Below are 15,597 nucleotides of genomic sequence, written 5' to 3'. Positions count from 1 at the left end.
TCGATTAAGGATTTTGAATATATTACTAACAAACATCATAAATTCGATTCTTTCGAATAGAGTTTTGTTTGATTTGGATAAACGATCTCATCAATTTAATTTTTAGTTATATAATTTAATTATTTATCCGTATTATACTAATCATAATATGATTCTTTTTAAAATGTAAATGCAAGTTATATACTTGCAAATCAAAAGAAAAGAGTGTATAATGAAAGATCGTTATAAAATTGGTTATGTCAATAGAATATTTTCTTTTCTAGTCTAATAAGGCGTACGGATTTGATACCTTAATTTTCACAATCTTTTACACTTTTTTTTTTTTTTTTTTTGTCAAATACACAATCTTTTACACTTTAAATCATGCAATTTACAAATAAACTTGGATGGCGATTTGTTAAGTAAAAATAAGAAGAAGATAGGAGGGAAGGAATGAAGTTATGAACTAAACCAAACCACTCCACCCGTGCGTAAGCCGTAAGGGGTTTCCAAGTCAACGTGGTCAACGGTCAAAGTCTTTAAAAGACAGGAAAGGAATTGTGCTTTTGTAACCTCGCTGCTTCTGTTATGTTCTGTCTGGACGAGAATAGTCCTAGTTTTGTCCACTTGTATTTTTATTTTGATGACTTTCATCATCACCAGTGACGTCCAATATCTCATCACCGACCTTCTTTTTTTTTTTAATGTCTCAACAGTTTCGATTATTTTATGGTCGGCCAGATTTCTTTCTTGGACATCCTAATCCGTTCACAAACATACATAGTGTTTGCACTAAATATAACTAACAAATAGTTCGAAAGGATTTCATGTTATGCATTTTTATGCTTTGCAAAAAAGAAGCAATTCTGGTTTATGTCCAAATTGTTAGTTGAGTGTTGTTACTAGTATATAGAAACTAACTAACCAATCTATTTTAATTTGTTTCTTTATATAGGAAACTATTAGCAAACATAGTTTTTCTTTACAATATTAGCCAATAGAAATTCGTTTATTTAACCGTTCGAAAAAGTACTGGAATCTTTTTTCAATCTTATCTAAGATTCGTAGCACTTGCTGAAACAGTTAAATAAATGAATCTCTAATGGCTAATGTCTTAAAATAGTTTCTATATAAAGAAAGGAATTGAAATAGGTTGGTTAGTTAGTTTCTATATACGACGAATCTAACCGTCTATTATGATTAAAAATTTGTAGTTAATGTAGTATTTTATAGGGTTTACAGGTTAGAGATTTCTGGAATACAATAAGAGCTCATTTACGTTCTAAAACAAAACAAGCTGCTCATATATATTTTATAAACTAAAGATAGTTCGGTTCTACTGATTAGGACGGAAACTTAATTATTGTTTCACTGGATTGTATGATTGTGTAGAGAGAGATATTGTGGACGACTAGTTCTAAATATAGATCGCTATACGACTTAGGTACAATCTTTTCTTTTAGGTACAAAGTTTCCTAGATGACTTTTTTTATTTTGCAGGTTGTTATATATATGTCAGTGGTAAATGGGGGTTGTCATTTTTCTCAACTAGTAGTTCGTAGTTAGACACTTCGCAGATAAATATTTCCCATGATATTAGCTGTACTTGTATGTATAGTTAGTAAATTTCTCGTCGGTTATATTATACTCCCTCTGTTTCTAAATATAAGATTTTTTAGGTAAACACATTTATTAAGAGAGTTACATATTATCTAAAAAGTATCATTAAAATTTTAAATTTAAAATTATTCAACCAATTACAAAATAGAACTATTAAATTTGATTGGTTACATAGTTTTTGATAAATTTAAAGCTACCTAGAAATATGAGAACATCCTACATATTGGAACATAAAAATTATTCTAAACATTCTATATTTAGAAAAAGAGGGAGTATAAAGATTTCATCGCGTGGCCTCGTGTCATGATGACTCATACGGATTAATTATTATTAATAAATTTGGGTTATAAAATGTACTAAATTAAAGATAACACTAGTAGTCTAGTTGTAAAAGGAAAATTTTAGATAATTCATAAATCGGTGTTCAAAAAAAAAGAAGATAATTCATAAATCTATCAACTATGGATTTGACTTCTTTTAAGAATTAAGTGGTTATTGCTTGGCTAGAAGACATGATATAATGTCTAACGCTTCACTTAGAAAATTCAGAATTAAACATTCGTTGATATTAATATGTTGGAGAATTATTCAGGCTCAGCCACTCTAGTTATAAGAAAACACTATAATGTCGAAAAAGTTTAAAACTATAGTTAAATGAAATTTTTAAAAATTGGTTCTTTAAATGGCAAAAATTCAGTCAGATATGAGTTCTACAATGTGTGAGATTTTTGTTTTTCTTAATTAACATTTTTACGTGGATATGTGAAAGGAATAAAAAAGAAGAAAATCAAGGACCAAAATGTACACTGTAATGCTGGAGAAATTCCAAAATGATCGCTCCACGGTGATCCCACCTCTATAGCTTAGTCAAGTTTCTAGGTGAGATAGTGGATATGCTTCATGTCAATATATGTTTTCGGTTTTCTAATCTTACGTGTAAATATGTTATAATTTGATATTCGTGAATCATAAGATTTAATAAATTTTGAAAGCCAATTTTCAAAAAAAAAAAGATTTAATAAATGAAAACTTAGGAAGAAGGAAACTAAGATTTGATAAAGTTAGTCGTCAATTTGTCCAATTGTTTTTGAAAAGCCGCGTCGGCTTGACTTTGACCGAAGAAATGAAGAAAGGCACACGTTTACATAATTAAATAATTCTACTACGTCAGAAGAATCTCCAATTGTTAATAGTGACTCGCACTAGAAACATATAAACCACGTTCCGCACACTCTATAATACTGTTGTCAGAGAAATTTCTATTTTTTTTTCTTCCATTGTAGAATAAAAATACTCTAATCCTATTTCATTTATCTTTTTATAATAAAATAATAAACAAATTAAAAATAAATTACTCCATAAATATAATAAATGTAGTTGGATTAGAGCATTTCTTGCTCCATGTTCATCTTTATTCTATTTTAGAAAAAAAGATGAAATTGAGTTGGAATATCCTTAGACCATCTCTAATAGTTTACTTTATTTTTTTATTCTAAAATAGAATAACTTTATAATAGAGTTGAAGTTTGCTCCAATAGTACTCTATTTTAGTGTAAAAAATAGAGTGATGAACAAAAAATAAATAAGTTACTTTATATTTGGAGTAAATCTATTTTTCACTCTATTATAGAGTGACACATAGAGTACCCATTGGAGTGAAAATAGAGTAACTCTATTTTTCATCTATAATTCCCAAGAAAACAGAGTAACTCTATTATAGAGTAAGTTTTGCTCCAGTGGTTTATTTTATAACAGAGTTACTCTATTATAAAAGAAAAAATAGAGAAATTCACCTTTTCACTTCAAATATAGAGTGAAAAGGTGAAATCCCAGTAACTCTGTTATAGAGTAAACTATTGGAACAAAACTTACCATATAATAAAATTACTATATTTTTGTGAAATTATAAAGAAAAAAATAGGTTTGGGTAGGAGATGGTCTAACTCCAATGTCTTACTTTATGTAATACATAGGTTTGGGTACTCGCTGGTACCCATTACTTTATGTATTTAGTTATCTTTAAAGACATTATAACTGTTGTCTAATGTTTAGGTCAACTAGTTAAATTACATGACAAAATAATAGCACATGTTTTTAGAAAATTAATATTAGCAAATGTGTCGAATCACGCTTTAACGTTGTTTAAGAATTGTTGCTTTAAGTTTGTTTAAGAATTCGTGTTGACTGTTTTTTTTGCTGGTTGAAAAACAGATCTTACTATGTTTTCTTGGTCAATAACATGTTACAAAGTTTTTTTTTTGTTTTTTCTGGTGTAAATGTTAAGAAACATGTTACAGTGTTAGCATAGCTAAACCAATTTTTTTACTAACTAAGAAGAGTTTGGATTTTAGACCATAATCTCTTTTATTTCGGAACCAGCTAACGTTTCTTCTACCATGTTTTGAAATTCGAATCAGGAGTATAATAACATCAACACATACACTTCAACCACAGAATGTCCAGTGTTTTACCAGGTTATCATTTCTTTGTTCTTTTATTTTCATTGAAATAAATCAAAGTTTTAAAATTTTACATCTTCGCTGGCTTTGTATGCTTGGTTCATAAATAACTGAAACGATCATGATTTCTAGATTCAAAAAAGCGTAGACTTATTAATTATTCCCTCTGTTTTTTTATATATGACGCTTTAGGATTGTGCACATAGATTAAGAAACATTTAATTTCTAAACAAAAACATCATTAATTGTTTACCTAACCACAATTTAACCAATAATAAAATAGAAACTATAATATCATTGGTCATCTAGTATTAATTAGTAATAAATTTTACATAGAAAATTGAAAACGTCAAATAATTTGGAACAAAAAAATTTCTCTAAAACGTCATATATAAAAAAAACGGAGGGAGTACATGATAATTAAACCAACTAACCAATAAAAACGTCAAGTTCTTATCTTCCAGAAACATATAATGTAAATAGTTTGTATCCTTTATACAGCAAAACCAACTAGTAAAAAATAAAACCGCCAAGTCCCTGCCTTCACGAAACATGGTTGTATCTGGTTGTTATTAAATGGAATGTACGAGATAAAAATGAATGAAATTTTAGAATATAAAAAAAAATGGAATGATGGACAAAATGGAATAAAAACTGAAACTAGCCCTTATTCCATTTATTCATGAACATTTATAATAGGAAATAAAAAGAATATATTTTACAGAGAATGTATTCTTTTGTTTCATTCCAAAAATAGAATTTGTGAAAATGATTTTAAAACGTTTTCTTGCTAACTGGTAAATATTTTAAGGAATTCAATAGAATGATGCATTACAAACAAATTTATTCTACGAATCAGCGTTTTAGTTGCGCGAATAATATCATAGTTTGTGTTGTATATATAAAGGGTTCAATCTTCAATATATATAGTTCACAGAAATAACTGTTTATAGTTACAAATACAAGGTGGTTTAGTAGTTCAAAAATAATTGCCATCCGGGTTTAGAGCATCTTCAAAAGAAACTCTATAATTTCAAATATAGAGTTTTTGGCTCTCCAAAAAGGAACTTCAAAACTTTAAATTTAGAGTTTTAGGAAGTGAAACTTCAAATATGAAATTTCATCTTTTTATTTGCATCTTGATCCTTATAATTAATTATACATTACATTTATGATTCTTAAGTATTTTTCATTCATGGTTTTAATCTTTAAAACTTCTGTATATTTTAAATATTTCAAATTTATTTTTATAAATTAAAATTTTACATATAAAAGTTTTTAAAAAAAATCAAAATAAGATTTATAATATTTTAAAACTAGATTTAGACAAAAAGAATATTACAAAAGAAACTTAATAATTTTTTTAAGAAGATATATACATGAAGACATAATTGTTATACAAATTTAAATATTACATCAACACTAATAATCTAGTAAATTTTCTCCGAAACTTCTAAAATATTGTCCAAACAAATTTTGTATAACCGAAAATGGAGCATTAATAAAATAATTTTATGTAATAAAGTGCTATTTTTCTTGTAGTTTTTTCTTGTACTATAGTATTTTTATATATGTGCTAGTTATCTATAAAGTTTTATGAATTTATATTAATTATGACAAATATAAAGAGCATAGTGTAAATTACAAATAGTTTTGAAGTTAAATTTGAAGTTTTCTTTTTGGAGAAGAACACCTTGAAACTTCAAATATAGAGTTTGCAAAACTCTATAATAGAGAGTCTTTTTGGAGATGTTCTTAGAGATTAGAATTCGAATTCTCCTACTATGCTTTCAATTACGATTTGATATAGTAAATGTTTAAATTGTTGCAATATTAATATGATTCTTTTGGGAGGGTTAGTTTCAGTTTGGTCATTGATAATTATGAAACGTAAGAAAATAATAACATCTCAAAGGAAAACGTGGAAATAATCTTATAATTCTATATAGTAGATAGCAGAACCAATCATATGCAATATGTTTGTTAGAAAAAAAGAATGTCAACCAACTATACAAAAAAAAAGAACATAGATGTTTGCAAAGAAAAAGAGCAATAGATAATTAGATATTACACAAATGGTGGTAATAAGGATTGAACCAAATACAAAAAGTCTGTTGTTGACGTTGAGAGAGAGAAAGTAGAGAGAGATAGTAGATCTAGGGTCCGGCGAGCGGCCGGCGCGTGAGCGTGCGTGCCGTCGCCGGAGCCCTTCTTTTTCGTTGGCAAGCTATCGGTCTTGGTTCTCTTCACTTCCTCCCTGGTTTTCCGCCTTGTCCGAGCTCTGGACAGCCTCCATCGTTGGAGTCTCTGGTTTCTGGAGGGAAGACGCGGTCGCCAGAGTCGAGGGTATGGTGAAGGAGATCGCAGTGGTTAGTTTCGTTTCCAGGAGGTGGAGGCTACGGCAGCTCCGCCGCCGCCGGTTTTAGTCGCCGAGAGGCGGAAGTTCCTTTAACTCCGCCGTCTTCGGCTCAAGCTTCTGGGAGGTGAAGGTTCCTTCAACCTTACGTCGCCGGCTTCGGGTTAGCGGTTTTTATGTTAGATTCTGGGTGCGGGAGATGTTCTCGGCCAGAAAGAGTAGAGGGTTTGAAGATCGATGTCGGATGAGATCTCACTAGAGCGATGAGCTCTCCGACATCGGTTCAGAAAGGTGAAGAAGAAAGCTGGTTATGGCGGAGGCTTGAAGGTATGATGAGCTCCGGTGAAATGAGGGTTTTGGTGGTCTTGCATGGCGGCTCGGTGAGGCGGAGACGATCGGGTAGAGGCGGAGAAACACGTGGCGTACTGATGGCGTAGATCTTCACACGTGCATTCCTTCAGCCTCCTCGATGATTGCGTAGCCGAGCCGTTTTGGGTCTTGGACCTCGAGTTTGGTTGTTTGGGCTTTGGGCCCGTTTAGCGTATTTGGGTTTAGGTTTGCAGTTTGTAGTTCAATGTTTTTTGTGGCTTGTGTTGGGTACTTATGTATTTTGGCTTTGGGTCTTTTAATTAATATAACAAATCTTGAGGAAAAAAAAAAAAAAGGATTGAACCAAATACGTGTGCGAGTGTGGACCCGAGAAAGACGAGTCGAGAGTCTAAAGACTAAAAGTAAAAGGAATATATGATAAGACCATTAGTTTATTGCATTAAAATGAAAAGAGCACATGTTGCTCTCTCTTTCCACCGAGTTTCCTATCAATACTTCTCTATATATATAGGAATTAAAACCATTCCTTCTTCCACAAATCCCAGAAAAGGAAAAAAAAAGAAGTCAATAAGATCGAACTCTTACTACGAATCTCTCAACGTTCTTTCTAAGCTTACATATACATACTCAAGAGTCAAGAAGATTCATCGTACAATCTTAACATCCATGGACCAGTACCCATCATCTTTGGTCGATACTTCTTTAGATCTCACTATTGGAGTTACGCGAATGCGAGTTGAAGAAGATTCCACGGTATGCTTCTCTTGTATTGTTGTTTCTTTACATCTTCAGTTCACTTAAAACACATATTCATGAAAACTGTTAGTATTTTTTTATTTACGAAATATTAAATTTATTGATCATCTAAAGGTAAAATGTTTATGTACAATGCATAAATAAAAAATAGTGGGAATCAATCTAAATATGCCCATCATGGGCTGCAAACCAGTGTTGAAGTAGTCCCGTTAGCCTTGGTTTTTCAAAGTACTTTGTAGACAGAATCCGATTTCGAACTGTTAGAACTTCATTTTTATGAACACATGTATATGTATATATATATTTTTTTATTTTTCGTTTTTCATGTATATATTTTCATGTATACGATCGCAACAATCTATAGTTTTGCATACGTAAATATCTTTACATAGGCACAAATAAAATATATATGTATACACACAAAGATTTTTAGATATACTTTAAGTTTAGAAACTTGAAAAAAAAACTTGCTAGTATTTTGACAAAAACTGGTAACTTCATGATATGATTGTAACAGCAAATTTTAGGTCGTATAAGTTTATGATATGTTAGTCTTAAACAATTTTTTTCAAAAAATGTCATTTATTAAAAAAAAAAACATTCCTAAGCACCAAAGAACAAGATCAGGAACTAGAGAAGTGACTTTAACAAAAAAAAAGGATATGTTAATACACCTAGTTACTAAATTCATGCAATATACATACATATTATTTGCAGACAACTGCTTTAGTGGATGAATTAAACCGAATGAATGCTGAGAACAAGAAGCTCTCAGAGATGCTAACTTTGATGTGTGACAAGTACAACGTATTGAGGGAACAGCTTATGGAATATGTTAACAAGACCGAGAGAGACCAAGTCAGTCCTCCCAAGAAACGCAAATCTCCAGCGAGAGATGACGCAAATAGTTCGGCGGTGGTCGGTGGAGTATCGGAGAGTAGCTCTACGGATCAGGATGATCAGTATCTGTGTAAGAAGCAAAGAGAAGAGACTGTTGTGAAGGAGAAAGTCTCAAGGGTTTATTACAAGACCGAAGCTTCTGACACTACCCTTGTAAGTTTTTCATAAAATCACTCATTTCATTTTTTTTAAATAACTTTTTCTATTTGTGCACACAAATTAACAAAATATTGTATATTATATATATATATATATATATTTTAGAAAAAACATCATTTATTTTTTTATCTAATAACATTTTAATCAATAGAAGATAGACGCATGATATAATAGTCACATTGCATAAAAATTAATAAATTTCACATTGAAATTAAAAACATATGTAATCTTAAACAATGTTTTTTTTCAAAAAATGTCATTTATGTAAAGACAACATTCATACTTTTAGACAAGCACCAAGAACAAGATCAGGAACTAAAGGAGTGATTGCAGGCTTCTGTATAGAAACTTCAAAAAATATATATAGTTTATTGATCATAGAAGTTCTTGCTTATAGGTTGTGAAAGATGGGTATCAATGGAGGAAGTATGGACAGAAAGTGACTAGAGATAATCCATCTCCAAGAGCTTACTTCAAATGTGCTTGTGCTCCAAGCTGTTCTGTCAAAAAGAAGGTACTACTAATCAAGATTAAGGAAAAAAATCAATAGAAATTGCGTTTAGGCATATTAATCTGATTATGATTTTATGTTTGTTTTGTCTTTAGGTTCAAAGAAGTGTGGAGGATCAATCAGTGTTGGTAGCAACTTATGAGGGTGAACATAACCATCCAATGCCATCACAAATCGATTCAAACAGTGGCCTAAACCGTTCTCCTGGTGCTGCCAACAGAAGTAGGAGCTTGGCTGAGCCTGTGACTACCATTGATCTGACTGAAACTAAGAAAGTGACAAGCCCATCAAGAGTAGATTTTCCAGAAGTTCAGAAACTTTTGGTGGAGCAAATGGCGTCTTCCTTGACAAAAGATCCAAACTTCACAGCAGCATTAGCAGCAGCTGTTACCGGGAAATTGTACCAACAGAATCAAACCGACAAGTAGCTTAGCTTCAAATTCTGTTAAGTGTTTTTTTTTAGATTGAACTTGGCATATGTGAGAGAGAGAGAGTAGATCATATGATCCCTTCGGGTACTGAAAATGTAACATTGTAATCGTTTTCATGCAATCTCCAATACCTAGTTTGACAACAAATGCAAACACATAACTAAATAAGAAACCAAGCAGCAAAGTGTCAAACTATTCTCTCTTTCTTGGACATTCTTGGTCCATGGATATGCATTCATGTTCTGAAGCAGCTAATAAGATAGTTGTTTGTGAGACTCGCTGTTTGCATGAACGAGTAGATAACCGTAACAACCTCAAAAGTATTATTCTTGCTTAATGATTACTATACATGAACGAGTTCATCAGAACGGATCCAAACAACTTTATAAGTATTATTCTTGCTTAATAATTGCTTAGCGAGTCCACAGACAAAAAAAGCTTTAGGTTTTGTTTATTACAAATTTTCACTACTGGTTTATGTTTATTACATATCTTATTCTTTTGTTCCAATAACTTTTTGATAACAAAATGTATAAAGTCTAGGTGCATTGTCAGTGGAACTACAAAATTAAACAATCAAAACAACAAGAAATGTAGACCTGACTTGCGTGGGAGTTAAAACCCTATTAACTAGTGTGTAATGCCAAGACATCAGGAGATGGGTTTGGCACGAGCACTTGAATCCTCCTTTGACTCGACTAGCATCATGAAAACATAACCGAGACACCAGAGGAAAATGTACTGGAATGGAACCCAAGAGAGGCAAGCCAACAGAGACATGACACTCCCAACATACTGTGGATCTCTGATGACCCCAAACGGGAACTCTGTAACCCAAGGTATGTTCTTCCCGAATCGTACACCGTAATATGTTCCAGCTTCACCTAACAGTTGATATACCCTGCAAAGATGTCACCTTGTTTTTTTTTTTAAGAAAACACACTATAACTTCATCTAAGCAGTCGATATAAGAGACAAGACCAGACCAGACCAGATACGATGACTGAAACTTGAAAAAGACACAACCTTTAACAAACCCACTAGAGATTAGACACAAATGCGTCCAATGGGTGGACTAAAGATTCATACTTTCCATCAATATCTACACATTCGATTCGATTTCGATCCAACAAAATGGGAGAGAAACAGGACACAAGAGATTGGGACCTGAAGTTGAGAAACTGGCCAAAGGCCATGAGGGGCCAGAAGTAGAGAGGAGGAGGCCATGAGAGTGAGGCGACGGAGAAGAGAGAGAGGAGTTGGGCAGCCTTGAGCACGTGAGAGACACGTGCCATAACCGTGGAAGGGTCTTTTCCTTGGCCGCAGAGATTGACCCATGACTGAGGATTCGTCCATAGCCACCAGTAGAAAGGGAATGGCAATAGCACTCCGATCGCAGCTACTATCCCCATTACGTCCTACTTTCCTTTCTCTCCCGATTCTTCTTTGCTCGTTTGAGTCTTTTGCTGAGTTCCCCCGACAAAATCTGAGTTTCGTTCAGACAGCTGATAGGGTTTATAAATGGGCTTAAATAGTTTTTAGCCCAATAAATTCTCACAGCCATACCTTCTTTATATACAATTTAAACCCGGAAAAATTGGAACCGAACCAAAATAACACCGAAAGTGAACCAAAACCCACAGATACTAAAACAATTTTTATATTTATATCTAAAATAAAATAACTGAACAAAGAAACAAACAGATACATGAAAATACGGATTCTTTTATTTATATATACATATAACATAATCATATATATATTTATAATTTGCAAATTATCTGAAAATATATGAAAACTTCAAATTATCAAAATGTATCTAAACTATCCAAATTATCCTAAAGTAACGAATAATTTTATCCAAAATAACTCATCCTAATTACTTGGCATTTTACCTGAAATATCTGATATTATTCGAATTATATGAAATAACCAAACCAAACCAGTTATAATGATTGTTTGATCAGAGAATGTCATATATTTTACATAAATGTTTCTCTAGATTTTGATCAGAGAATGTGATATGATCGGTTGAGTTTTAGATATAAAGAGAAAAATCTAAGTACTTAGATAAATCTATCATACATTTTATCTATTGATCAAAAGTTGTCATTTAAATTAGATCATGACTCTCACATCCATGCGGATTTTATTATTTCTATAATAAAATATTCCAATTTAAATGACAATATTATGTAACAATATTATTTTACATAAAAAAATTTATTTTGTAAAAAAAATATTTTGTAAACATTATATGTAACAATACTATTTTACATAATTTTATGTTTCATTTCTGAAATTTGAAATTTATATGAAAATTAAATTAAACTAGACCTATATAATAGAGATGATTTTTCGGGATACTAATAAAACAACAAAAAATATTTAAAAAAAGAAACTATAATATTTTGTACTTGAAAAATAATTTTGTAGTAAGATCCTATTTGAGAAATTGCTTGAAATACACCAACTTGGATAACATTTAAAAAACTCAATTAAAGATATCTTAACATTTGAGTTTAGAGTTTAGCGATTATTGTTTAGCATTTATTATTTAGGTGTTAAAGTTGAGTTTATAAACCTATGTAAATAGTTCTTATATATTTATAAATGTTTTGGGAGGTTTAATTTTTATCTTTTAATAATAAATTTAAGATATTTATGAAAAATGATAATAATTTAAAGGTTTATTTTGAAAATAATATCAAATATGAAGTAAAATTAAATTTTGTTGGAATTATATATACTATAACATAAACCAGTTTGATAAATGTGTGTTTTCTTCGTATAGAATAGTGTTGAAATATTAATCTTTTTGACATATGTAGGTCAATCATGCTATGACATTAGTATGCATAGAGATAATAAAAGTGTGTTCATGTTTAATGTCTTCGTTCATGTATATATTTATTTTGTATATATATTGTTCGTCTATTTATGAGATGTTAAACTTTATATATAGTGATTAATACACCAATTTGGTATAGTTTTTAATTTTTTTTTTTTGACAACAGTTTTTAAATATTAAACCCAATAATAGTTGACCAAAACTTTATATAATACGATATGCAAGAGTTTAAATGTTTCATCTATGAAGGGGGTATAAATTAAAATTTAACCATTAATAAAAATATTAAAATTTATGTTAAAATTATTGACATAAATTATAATCTTACATGATAGAATTATTTAAAGTTGTGACATTTAAGAGTTAGCTTAAATTAAAAAAAATCACACATGTAATAAGTCATGATTTATGTGTTTAATAAATAAGATATTTTTAATTTAGAATTTAAATAGAAATGGATATTTCTTGCCAACAAAATCTTTTTAAAATCTTTGTAAAATATATTTTTGAAAAGTAATAATTTTAAGTTGTTATTATCATTAAAATTATATAATATTTAATTTTCGTTTATAAATCAAAACTAAAATGAATTTAAATTTCTAATATTTTTATGATAACTAAAATTTAAATTAATCAATTTTTCTATATTTAAATTAATAATAAGAAGTTATTGCAAGATTTTATTTTAGATTTATAGTATATTATGAGAAAACAATTTGTATAAAACCAAATGTTGTGCAATAATCTTGAAAACTATAAATTTATAATATTACACAATATACAACATCAACTATTAAATAAATAAAGTTTATATACGAGTAAATAAAGTTGTCGTTATTGATAAAAGTGACTAAAAAATTAAAACAAAAGAATATAACTCCAGCTAACTAAACATTTGATCAAATAAATTAAAATAACCTAATAAATCTTGCAATAACTTCTTATTATAAATTTAAATATACTTTTAAAAATTGTTTACTCTTCTTGGTTCTTGCTACATTTTGTGTAGTTATATATAACTTTTGTGTATATTATTACGAATCTGGCATATTTTGGGTTATTATCTAATTTGAACACAATTTTTAAAAATCTAATCACATACCAAAACAGTAATCGAAGACATACTATATTTTGGAAATAATTTATTTTCTTCGTGATAGTAGATTTGAATTGATTAAACATAATGTAAAAATAATTTTCAAGATATATATTATCTGATAAGTAGTATTGTTTAGAATTCTCACTTAGTTTATGTTAACCCGGTTTATATGTGATTTATAATATATTATGAAAAACAATTTGTATAAAACTAACTGTTATGTATTAATGTTGAAAAATATAAATTAATATTATTATACAATATATAGCGTCAACTATTAAATATAATAAAAATTAGTTTATATACAAAGTTATCGATATTGATAAAAGTGACTAAACAAAATTTAAAACAAAAGAAATATAACTCCAGCTAACAAAACATTTTATCAAATAAATTAATATAACACAATAAATCTGTTTTGTTGATTTTGTAAATGAAACAAAATAAAAAACATAATCTGCGTTTTAACGCGGATTGTATTCTAGTTACTCTCTAAAATCAGGTTCTGGTGGCTTTTGCAGATTCACATACTATTTGAAGTTTTGAACTCTCAGAGACTCTTATCTTATGACCCTTAAGCCCGTTAGCCGCAGATCTTGATGCCAAGTGGAACGCAATCTAGAAGTTGAACCAACAAATCACTCCTTCTGACCTTTTGGCTCAGGGAGTCATAACGGCTCACCGGTTTTGAGATACAATCATGTAATTATTGGTTTAGCATCAATCTAATCTTCCAGTGAAATAAACTAGTTTGCATACATGTACAATAATTTATATACAGGTTTCTCTTATAGTAACCTAAATATCCTTTTATAGTATGTATATACAACAAGCAAATACCAAAAAGGTCACAAGCTAAACTGCTAAAGATCAGGAAAGACAAAAGAGACTCAATCGAATTACGAAGAGCACTGAATCATGTCTACTGCCTCCTTCACCAATATCTAAAAAGAAAACAATATGGATGATAGCAATTGTTCAATGAAAATTGAACATTGTAAGAGCGCAACAAAACAAAAAAGTCAGTGGAGATTCTTTTTATACATGACCTGACTCACTCTCTTTGTTACTATTCTTTTCTTGTATAACGAAATAAAATTCAAAATCTGAGTGCACATGGCACTGTAGGCCTACAAAACATCCACTTACGACTTTATCATAACACAAAGGAATGGGACATCCTATCCTATATAGTTTTTGTTTTCTTATGAACTTAAACATTATATTTGTCATGACACATAAGTTGTTCTCTAGTAGAAGTAGACCTAACTCATATTCATAAACTAATTCAAAATTAAAATATTACCACATTATATTATTATCATTCACATTCAATTCTTAATGTGAAATATAATACACCCATTTGATTGGACTAACATACATGAAGTTTCTGGAATTAGATATCCACAAGTAAGATACAGCCTAAAAATAAAAACCTTTACTCTAAAACCATATTAAGAACCTGCTAACCCATACTAAAATAGCTCAAAATAGAATGTTGCCACTTGCCATACATATATTACTATTTATTCATATTTGCATTCAGAAAAATGTGAAACTTCATACTGATATCTCTTGAAGTAAAAAAAAAAAATCCATTGCAATCTTTAAGATTCGTGCACATTTTGCCAAACAGCTACAATGTCTCTCTCAACGGCAAGTGTGATGAAAGCAATGTTGCTCTCTTATGCATATTTTCATGTGCATTGTAGAGACAAGACTACAAAAGTGGGGGTGGGATATGCATTCTTTTAAAGATATGGGGCAAAAATTACAAAATCAATAAATATATGCATAGCTCCCAAAGCAGTCAATGCGGATCTTGAACACTTCGCCTCTCAACTCGTTAACAACTTTTTTTTTCTCTTTGCTTGAATCTCGTTAACAAACTAACTAATCTCTCTTCTCTTAGTTATCCCAAAATTCAATTAAAATTCTCTTTTCAAACAAATCTATACTAATAAAAGGGATTTTTTGAGGCTCTATAGAGCGTCCACATCAGCAAAAAAAAAACTAATTCCGAAAAATGACACGTGGCATAAAATATAGTTTTACTAATTTTCAAAAATTATAAATAATATCTAAACATACAACATAAAAAATGGAAAAACTACATTAAACATATGTAAGATTACCATTTTTCACT

At 30.0% G+C, this 15,597-nt stretch overlaps 2 protein-coding genes across 2 annotated transcripts; one reads left to right on the top strand and one right to left on the bottom strand.

The window, feature by feature from the left end:
• Positions 1-7,410: 7,410 nt before the first annotated feature.
• On the top strand, positions 7,411-9,498 carry WRKY40 (probable WRKY transcription factor 40). The gene is made up of 4 exons (NM_001301995.1): positions 7,411-7,497; positions 8,218-8,553; positions 8,957-9,073; positions 9,166-9,498. Exons 1-4 carry the CDS (start codon positions 7,411-7,413, stop codon positions 9,496-9,498), a joined length of 873 nt encoding a protein of 290 aa, NP_001288924.1.
• A 424-nt stretch (positions 9,499-9,922) lies between these two features.
• Positions 9,923-11,005, bottom strand: LOC103853212 (phosphatidyl-N-methylethanolamine N-methyltransferase). Its single transcript, XM_009130139.3, has 2 exons — positions 10,669-11,005; positions 9,923-10,402 (listed from the first exon to the last, which is right to left on the bottom strand). The coding sequence occupies exons 1-2, from the start codon at positions 10,911-10,913 to the stop codon at positions 10,153-10,155; spliced, it is 495 nt and encodes a 164-aa protein (XP_009128387.1). The 5' UTR covers positions 10,914-11,005; the 3' UTR covers positions 9,923-10,152.
• Positions 11,006-15,597: the final 4,592 nt, after the last annotated feature.

This window comes from Brassica rapa, chromosome A02 (genome assembly GCF_000309985.2).
Source record: "Brassica rapa cultivar Chiifu-401-42 chromosome A02, CAAS_Brap_v3.01, whole genome shotgun sequence".
Lineage (NCBI taxonomy): Eukaryota > Viridiplantae > Streptophyta > Magnoliopsida > Brassicales > Brassicaceae > Brassica > Brassica rapa.
Note: the sequence above shows the minus strand (reverse complement) of the source record. Positions and strands in the feature narration are given on the sequence as shown.